The sequence below is a fragment of the Spinacia oleracea genome, chromosome 1 (genome assembly GCF_020520425.1).
Source record: "Spinacia oleracea cultivar Varoflay chromosome 1, BTI_SOV_V1, whole genome shotgun sequence".
NCBI lineage: Eukaryota > Viridiplantae > Streptophyta > Magnoliopsida > Caryophyllales > Amaranthaceae > Spinacia > Spinacia oleracea.
This window is the reverse complement of record NC_079487.1, coordinates 89,015,336-89,025,167: the sequence shown is the minus strand read 5'-3', so window position 1 is coordinate 89,025,167 and position 9,832 is coordinate 89,015,336. Positions and strand designations below refer to the sequence as shown.

Below are 9,832 nucleotides of genomic sequence, written 5' to 3'. Positions count from 1 at the left end.
TTGTTCCTAGCTTTGATACTCTGATGGAAAAGGGAAGTATTTTCATTACCATCCTTAATCCATGAAGCCTTTGCCTTCTGTTTCAAAAACTCTAAATAAGCTTGATGTCTATTTTTGTAATTCTGCACTGCACTGAGTTCTGCATCAGCAAGATTCTGATCAGCAGGATCACGATGCATTGATGTCTGAGCTGCAATCATGTCATGGTATGCTTGAAGATCAGCAGCTTGAACATCAGAGAATCCCTTTCTATTCAACTCTTTGAGAACCAACTTCACCTTCTTCAGTTTGTGAACAACACCAAACATCTTGCTCCCTTGAACTATACCACTCCATTGTTCTTGGATAAGGGTCAGAAAATGAGGAGCAGATTTCCACATTGTAAAATACTTAAAAGGATTTTTCCCCCTGTATCCCTAGGATAAACAGTCAATAATCCAGGGGAATGATCAAAACAACCCTCATTCATAAAACACACTTCAGCTGAGCTATAAACACCTAACCACTTAGGATTAGCCATTATTCTATCAATTTTAGAAAAAACTCTAGCTGCACCATGTTGTTTATTATTCCAAGTGTAGAAATTACCCACACTCTTAATATCTTCCATGCTACAGAAATGCATACAATCACAAATATCCATTATTTCAGAATTCCTAACAGGGGAGCCAACTCTCTCTTCAGTACTCATAACATAATTGAAATCTCCACACAATATCCAGGCATCCTGTGTGTTTAAAGCTTTCAAATCTTTCCACAACACTTCTCTATTAGAGCTATCATTGAAAGCATAAATGAAAGTACAGAAAAAAAAACTCGGCATACCACTCACTGGTTGAATGAAGCAATGCATAAACTGACTAGAAGCTGCTTGGATACTCACAGAAAAGCTTCCTGGATTCCAAGCCAAAATAATTCTGCCACCATTATGATAACTTGCATTACTAGAGAAACACCAATTTGGGAAAACTCTTTGGTAAAGCTTCCCTAAGTTAGGAAGCTTAACCTTATGCTCTAGGAGACCAACTAACCCCACATGATATTTATGAAGAAAATGCTTCACAGTATCCTGCTTCTGAGCTAGGTTGATACCCCTAACATTCCATGATAATATCCTATCCATAAGATTTGGAAGAGTTCCCTCTTCCTGTGCTACCCTCCTCAATGTCATCTTCCCTATCCAACTCAGCAGTACTGCAAGCACCGTGACCACCGTCATCATTCAGCATTTGAAAAGAATTATCAACTGGTGTTGGAACCAAGTTGGTAGGTCTAACCCTGATTAGCCTGAGACTTCTTTGAAACCCCTCCTGATCCACCTCTGGTGCCACCACTTCTGTGTGATTCTGAACTTGTTGTTTTTTCTGCACCCATATTCTCTTAGTTTTCCCCTTCCTACACTCAATGGTTGAATGTCCAACTAGTTTGCAGTTATCACAAACAGTTGGTCTCCACTCATAGGTGATAGGTACTTGAACCAGCTCACCATGCTCATTCATAAATGAAACTTTATCAGGAAGATTTTGTGTGATTGGCATATCAACCAACACCCTAGCATACTGAAGTTTATCCCTACTCACAGTGGTTGCATCCCTCTTAATTGGTTTGCCTAACTGACTCACAATTTTGAAAAGAGATTTTTCACCCCAATACTTAAAATATATTCAGACTCAACTGAATCCAAATGGGGACAGATTTGATCTCTTCCTTCTCCGTATCCATATCAACACTCCAGGGTTTCACTATCATAGGTTTGCTGTCAAAGAAAAAATGGCCAGAAGTGACTTTGTCTCTCATGTCCATAGTCAGAAATCTCACTAAGTAGATTCCCTTTTTCACCAACACCACCTTATCAACATTAAATTTCTTCCAGATTCTCCTAATAAACCCTTCCATAACATGTATTGGGGGATTAGCACCAATAATATAGCAGATAATGGAAGAATTCCAAAAATCCACCTCATCCTGTATATCATCAAGATCAATCTGTACAGGGCTAGAAACAGGATGCATTTCAATATGATCGGGTGGCCTAAATTTATCATCAACACTATCAGCATGTTCAGTCATTACTTCATCAAATTGTTGCAATATTGGAATGGAAATCGTACCAATATCAACATTAGATGGAGTATTATTCACCTTGTTAGCTGATCTGTGAACAGATTGCATCCACTCATTGAAGGAGTGCCTGATTTCAGAACGAGCTTGCAAATGTTGCAATCCATATTTGGGGGTGAGAATCTCATTTTCAATCGTCAAATCCAGCGCTTCGACCCCTAAAACCTCCTCAATCGATCGAGTCTAAAGAGCCTGAGAATCAGATGAAGGTCCTCTTGGTTTCTGCTTTGCATTGCCATGCTTACTACCTTGCATTTTGCCCCCAGACTTCCTTGCCATGGCAGCAGTGCACAATGGAGATCATGCACCGAAGGGAAACTTGGGGGAGAAGGCAAGGTTTTCTCTCGCTTCTCTCTAGAGTTTCTCTCTCTTGTTCCAATTTTTCTAGGAAGTATTTGTTTCAGATGGGAATCAACTTGAAAGTTTTAATTGAATTACTTACAATTGCCACAATAACGCTACACATGCTTGATCCAACATATATCCACCTTATATGAGCCTAGCTTGAATGATCACTGCGGTAGTGGTTATTACTTTATATTTCATTATTTTTTGAGCTATAAATGTTAGGTTTTAATGGTACCCCTTTTCTTTTCTGTTTGCGTTACTCTTCCAATGGGAATTAGTCGGCACAAACATATGAGTAGTGTTGCCAACGTGATTACATTTGTTTTAACGTTTATGATATATAATCGACATGGAACTACTATACGTTAACACAACGAACCATAATTTATTAATAAATTACTTTTTTTGGTTTAATTGGGGATCATTTATGAAAGATACTTTCGTGTTATTTACTACTAATACATAATTTATTAATTTTTAATACTACGATTAACTAATATATTTCCACGTCATCAAATATATAAATAATACTTCGTATATTTTAGATTTTTAAAATAAAAATAGATAAATAAGTACCGATAAAAGATAATAATTTAAAAAGATAACTAAGTACGAAGTAAAAGATAATAAGAGAAAAAGATACAATTTCCTTTTAAAAATTAAGATAGAACTACTAATAGTGAGTTTTTTCAAAAGCAAAATACCATAGGTCGGGAGTGGATAATATGGTCAAAGAAGAAAATAGATAGAATTACATACGCATAGTAGTGATCATTCTATACAATTACATAGATATGCATATTCGTAATACAATTTATGTGATAATTCTATACTTATTCTTCATTCTATACAATCACATGCATATGCATATTCGTAATAGAATTTATGCATATTTGTAATGATATAAAACGCTCCATGCCTAGATAATTATCAAATATGCAATAGAGTTTTATTTACCTTAAACCTTGATGGACTAAACAGAATATGAGGTGAAAAAAATAAGGAACACATTAATAAATAAAAAATAAAATTGGGGAATTAAAAAAAATAAGAGTGAAAAAAAAAGATAAGCTTCGACATAATATATCCAAAGAGATAAATTGTTATGGTTAGTCTTAGAATTTAATTAGGCTAAATTAGAATCCCTAAGTATTACTCCGTTATGTTATGTTATGTTATGTTCCTAAGCCTTTGAAATTGTTTAAAAGATAAATAAAAATCAGTAAAAAATAATAAAAGATAAATGTTGAAAATTTAATGAAAGTGTGCGATTGCACGGATGATAAGTAGTAGTTAAACAAATTCGGGAGTGTTATCACAATATTAATTACGGTAGTATATCTTTATTTCAATATTTAAAATAGGATGGCGGTTAATATAATTCCATAAAAGAGAAGCCTTGGGGCGAGGTTTTCGGTGGGTTCCAAACACCATAACCCTAAAACTCTTACAGTCTTACCTATAAATACATAATCACAAATCACAATACAATTTTCCTTACATCGTTATCGTTATCGTTATCGTTATCGTTGAAGAGAGAAGATGCAGATATTCGTGAAAACTCTTACCGGCAAAACTGTCACTCTCGAGGTTGAAAGTAGCGACACCATCAACAATGTTAAGGCCAAGATTCAAGACAAGGAAGGTAAATTTAAGGCACAATATATATGATTTAATTTGTTCTTTACATCTTGTTTTTTAAAGGCACAATATATATAATGATTTCTTCCTTACATCAAGTAATAAGTATCGTAGTAATTAATTGACAATTATTAGATTTTAATAATATACTCCAACAATCTGCAAGTTCTAGAAGGCTAGAACTTCACCGATCATCTATGGCTAATACTTCCATTCTTTTATATCTTTTTATTGTATTAAATTAACAACATTAACATTCAAAAAATAAAGTACGTAAGTAGTATTTGTTTTTAATTTTTTACGTTATAATCTAAAATATTTAGTCATTAAATATCTATCCAATATGGATGATGTGGATTTACAAAAATATTTTCACGATCGTAAGATTTAAACTACTACAAATTTTTTTGTAAGCATCGTAAAACTATCTCTTGACAAAAGTCTATGATGTTTAAACTTGAACACATGCCGTACACTCACTTTATTATGTACTAGTATAAAAAACCTAATAAATATTACTCCTTGTTAACAATTTTTCATTGATTTTATCTTGTAATTAAACCTAACGTAGTTTCAATTTTATTGTAATTAAAGATACTAATTTAAAGTTGTATTGGTTTTTGAAGGTATTCCACCGGACCAGCAACGACTGATCTTTGCCGGAAAGCAATTGGAGGATGACCGTACTGTTGCTGATTACAACATCCAGAAAGGTTAGTTTGTTTCTATGCTAGTTATTAAATTTTGTGTAAGGTTAGTTTGTTTTGGTTGTTAGTAATGGATTGATTTTTGGTTTGTAACTTTGTACTGTTGGCTGTTGCTGGCATATCATGTGTAGAATCAAGTATTCATCTGGTGTTGAGGCTCAGGGGAGGTGGAGGAGGATCTGGAAAACAACCTTACGCACCCTATATGGCGGATTTGGCTCGTAAAACTAATCAAAACAAGCTCATTTGCCGCAAGTAAGATTATTTTTTTAAAGATGGATGTTTAGAGGAGAGAATTGAATTGAATTGTATACTTTTTAATTATATCTGTAGTGCTTACATTGTGATCGATGTGAATTATGTGATTGGCAGGTGCTATGCTCGCCTACCTTTGAGGGCTACAAATTGCCGCAAGAAGAAATGTGGACACTCCAATCAGTTAAGGCGCAAGGCTGTTGTTTTTACTAATGGTGGTGGCAGGGGATAGAAGCAGAAGCTAGCGTGCGTACAACTATATAATATCTATCTCCTCATTTCATATCATTTTCTTTATTTTGCAAAGGATTTATTGTCATTTGTCAACTCCATGACTCTGAATACCGAATAGTTACTCACATTATTATTCCCATTTTATAATATTCCATCATTTTCTACCCTATTTTATTTGCGAAATCACTCCTTGTTTTCATCTTCTCGATCTCCACACATATACACGATCCTAAATTCTTAATAGTTTCTTGTCTTTGCTAATTTACCAAGATGTTGTTTGCTACCTCTACCTTAATTGTAGATCATGTTTACCAATAACTCAGGTTGGTTTTTGGCAATATAATTTTGATCTATAATAATAGTCCAAGGTTAAATTTATAGTGATTTCCTTTAATGGTCTGTCACCTGAGTAGGAAATAGGCCGGGATTGAAACTGTCCGAAATCTGAATATCTTTCAGCAAGTTAGAGATCAAATTAAATGCTTGTCCGAAGCTCCAACCATTTCTTCGTGTAGTCTAATAACTAGGATGTACAAGTTACAGATCAAAGGGTTGGTAAGAAATGGTCTGATGGACTTCTCCAGTTGAACAACATCTGAGAGAAGACACATACCATCTTCACCTGCTGCACGTGAAATGCACTTTGAAAGGACATAGAAGCCAAGAAGATTTCCGTATAAAGGTAGAAACGCATCCTTGTGATTTCCTACACCTGTACACCACCGATCCAATCAGCTCCTTCGATCTTCCTTATATGTTCGCAAGCAAGCGTCAACTGACTGAAGAAGTGACCTCTCCATGACCCCAAAAAAGTGAACAGCAAATTTGACAAATAAGCAACTTCTCTTGATGATAATTGTCGATTTCCTTGTCAAAAACCCGTCGAACAAGATCACCATTATAGCTCGCAGCATCTGATATCCATCTCAAAAGATAATCAATGTACCTATCCCAGTGGCCAAAGTTCAATCACTCTTTCCACCTGAGAAGGAACCACAACTGTAAGAGAACGTCCCGGTAACTGTTGAGGGAAACATTTTTGTACCTCCAATGCAAGCTACTTTCTGATGAAAACATCCTCATCTTCTAGCAACTTGATGCATGTGAACCAGATATCCAATATAAGATAGCCCAACATGTTAGCAGAATTCAGTAACTCAAACTCCTGTTGACAGTTTTCAGAAGGAATGCTGCCATTGGTGACAAGGGAACTGATAAATTCAGCTTGTTCCAACAATCCAGATGCCACCAGTGATTGTGATTCTGCAGCAGCCTTGCGCAAATTTACTTGCTGAGATGCATCACTGTACTGCTTGATAAGGCAGACAAAATGTTTGATCCATCCGCATAAATTAAATGGGAGCATCTGTCAGATTTTCCATTGTGGACATTGGGAAGAATGCTCCTAAGAGAACTCACAAACCGCTTTACACACAATCCAAAGCAACATATAAGTGTTTCCAGAGTTTTTGTATGTCTCACAGACTCATGTATGATGTATGGAAACCAATTTATTCCAAAAGTGCACAACTGAGTCAAAATCCATCTCTCCAATACATACATTGTCTCCTGGATATTTATTACTTGATCTTTGAAACTGCAACAGGTTCCAAGCAAAGATAATCCTCAGAATATAGTAGCGACATTTATGATTAGTTTCCAAGGACAAGAGACTAATCAAAGTTGTTTGTAGATTAGCCTTTGCCCAGTGAGCTATTGCCGCAACCTCACTGCTATTTTGATCATCACCCACCTCTTTTGCAGTAGTCTTAACAAACTGGAGAAGCCACTTTAATGTTGCCAGACGTACTTCTTCATATGAAGCATCTGACATATAACAGGTTAGTTTTCCCTCAACACCAAAACCATTAACAGCAGATTTTGCCGTCAGTGTATTAACAGGAGAAGACTGTTTCGGCATTGAGATTCCTTCAACAGCATGTTCTTCATATAGATAAACAGAGTGAAAATAAGATATTGCAGCTTGTTTGCGAAGTTCTACAGCAGTTGGATCATGGAATGATAGCTCAGTTTCTTCAGTCAAGCACTCTTAAGGAAAATTTTGAAAGAAAGCTACAAATGACATCATAAATTTTGCTTGCCTGGCGTGTTCCAGCAATACTGAGCATATGATCAAGTACCTTCAAGAAAGATGAATTGAGAATGGGACATGGACACAATGTGGGACTTCCAATCCATGAACAGTTATTAAGTTTCTTGATTAAGTCATTGAGAAGCATATATTTCAGTGAAAAGTCGGCAAGGTTTCTACAATTGGAATCTAAAAGGGCACTTAACTGTAAGAGTATCCCATGAATGGCGTTAAACTGAGCAGAAGAGTGTGTGTGACAGCTTTGTGTATTATCTGTTTGATTGACAGAATCTGGCAACCCAGAGGCAATATCAAGCAAGACCATATGCAATTTCTCATTAGAAACCAGACCTGTCAGTGCTCTTGATGCAAGGACACGAATACGCAAATTTCTTTGTGTTGAGCACCTTTGTATAAATGGCATGAATAGGAAAGGATCTAAGCAGTCTCCTGCTTCACTTGCAATGGGTGAAGGCTTAAGCCTTGATAACAGGATCAACACAGGGCATAAACTTGGGTGCACATTACTAGCCATGTTAGAATTTGATTGTCCACCTTGCAAAACCTTAGTGGCGATTTTCAGTTCATTAAATACAAATGCAATGACGGATACCTGAAAGAAAGAAAGAAGCAGCAGTCAGGAAAACACAGATGGACAAACCAACCCAGAGATCCAAAAGGACATCAAATACTACTATACAAACTTGCATACAAATCTGGTAAAGAAACTAAATTTACCTGTGAAAAAATTCCAGACTAGTAAGAGCACGCCTTGCTGAATCTCGTATATGTACATTAAGAAACCCTACCGGAAACGGAAACATGGTTCATATCGGAAATAGAAAATATTGCCGGAATCAGAAATATTGTCGGAATCGGAAATATTGCCGGAAACGGAAATATTACCGGAATCGGAAATATTATCGGAATCGAAAAATATTGTCGGAATCGGAAATATTAACGGAAACGTAAATATTGTTTGAATCGGAAATTAATTCTGGAATCGGAAAACGAATTGGAAGCGCGACGTGCGAATGCTCGACGAACGAGCTTGCGAGACGCAAGGCCCAGCGCCAAGCAATCCCGCGTGGAGCAAGCACGCTTGGGCCGAGCAAGAGGAGCAGCGCCTACCTCATGGCCGCGTGTTGTGGGTTGTCGCCAAGCATAGCGCAGCAACGTGGGCTTAGGCCACACGCTGCAAGGCCTTGGCCGGCCGGTTGCTTGCATGCTAAGAAAGTTTGTGTGCCAAGCTACTTGCGCGACAAGTAGTTTGGGCCACAAGTTATAGTTTTCCTAAATCCACTAAAATTAGACATTAAGGGTAAATCTGAAATACTTAGTATTTGATTGTCCCTAGAATTCTAATATTATTAATAAACTAGAGTCCTAATAGATTTAGTTAATTGATTCCTAGTAGGATTGTAATTCCTTATTTCCACCCTATAAATATGTGGTTCATGATCACAATTTATGAAGCTATTCCAACACATTAAATTCAAGGGAGAATTTAATACTTGCCTATCACCGTTGTGAGTTTCCCGAGTGCACATAAAACCTTAGAGAATATTCTAGTTGGTTAAATCTAAGGCGGATCCGAACGTACTGTGGACTATCTACGGAGGGGCGACATTTGGAGTCTTGTACTTGTTCTTGTTCGGTTCGGGAGCAGCTAGGGGAGGCACGCATCACATAGTTTGTATACTAAATTATGCTAATTGACTATGTGGCAATTAATTTGGATTCCTGGCTTTATGGTTTTTCCGCATGAATTATATTGTTTATATTATTCATAACCTAACAGTTTGTGTAGTAAATTCCCCATAGGTCATTTGTTACTTGGTGGGCCTTGGACCATGTAGGTGGCTGATTAGCATTTTGAGGGGTAAATTGCTTGGGTGTTGCTGTTGAAGCCATTTGGGCTTTTGGGCTGTTGGTCCAATTGAGAGCCAATTGGGAACCCAAACAAAGTGTATTTTGGATTCGTGTTAAATTTGATCTATTTACTTCGGGTAAGAGTCATATCCTGATCGTCTAAATCTCGGATTCGGGTCAAGTATGGGTCGGTGAGTCTCGGGTACGGATCAAGTTCGGATAAGACGTATATCGGATTCTTGTCCATTACAGATTGGGTTTGAGGTTCAAATTTAGATAGAGTTAAGTTTGTAATCTTGTGTACCATTAATCGAGTGATACTCGAGTTTGCGATAAAGTCAGATCACTTTACTATTCTATTACTTCATGCCAAATTAAATAAAGCTTTTTTAGACTTTTATTACTTTGTCTCCAAATTACTTAAATTAAATAGAACATAGAATAAATATTCATATCCAGTTGGATGTATATATATAGTTAATAGTTCAATCCAGCTAACTCGTGTTAGATTAATTAGAGTAACTGAATAAGATTCAGGTTAAATCATGTAATTTTTTTTTAA

General features: G+C 36.5%; 2 protein-coding genes across 2 annotated transcripts; one reads left to right on the top strand and one right to left on the bottom strand.

Annotated features, from left to right (window-relative positions):
• Positions 1 to 1,115: 1,115 nt before the first annotated feature.
• LOC110778605 (uncharacterized) lies at positions 1,116 to 2,172 on the bottom strand. Its single transcript, XM_021983146.2, has 2 exons — positions 1,693 to 2,172; positions 1,116 to 1,613 (listed from the first exon to the last, which is right to left on the bottom strand). Exons 1-2 carry the CDS (start codon positions 2,170 to 2,172, stop codon positions 1,116 to 1,118), a joined length of 978 nt encoding a protein of 325 aa, XP_021838838.2.
• Positions 2,173 to 3,856: 1,684 nt separating this feature from the next.
• On the top strand, positions 3,857 to 5,475 carry LOC110778602 (ubiquitin-like). The gene is made up of 4 exons (XM_021983145.2): positions 3,857 to 4,114; positions 4,737 to 4,823; positions 4,949 to 5,072; positions 5,190 to 5,475. Exons 1-4 carry the CDS (start codon positions 4,012 to 4,014, stop codon positions 5,302 to 5,304), a joined length of 429 nt encoding a protein of 142 aa, XP_021838837.1. The 5' UTR covers positions 3,857 to 4,011; the 3' UTR covers positions 5,305 to 5,475.
• Positions 5,476 to 9,832: the final 4,357 nt, after the last annotated feature.

Excerpts from the sequence above, each read along its gene's own strand:
- LOC110778602 (XM_021983145.2), top strand. The coding sequence starts at position 4,012 with ATGCAGATATTCGTGAAAACTCTTACCGGCAAAACTGTCACTCTCGAG. Across the intron at positions 4,824-4,948 it reads TGATTACAACATCCAGAAAG|AATCAAGTATTCATCTGGTG; the intron begins GTTAGTTTGTTT and ends TATCATGTGTAG. Across the intron at positions 5,073-5,189 it reads AACAAGCTCATTTGCCGCAA|GTGCTATGCTCGCCTACCTT; the intron begins GTAAGATTATTT and ends TGTGATTGGCAG.
- LOC110778605 (XM_021983146.2), bottom strand. The coding sequence starts at position 2,172 with ATGCAATCTGTTCACAGATCAGCTAACAAGGTGAATAATACTCCATCT. Across the intron at positions 1,614-1,692 it reads AGAAGGAAGAGATCAAATCT|TTAGGCAAACCAATTAAGAG; the intron begins GTCCCCATTTGG and ends ATTGTGAGTCAG.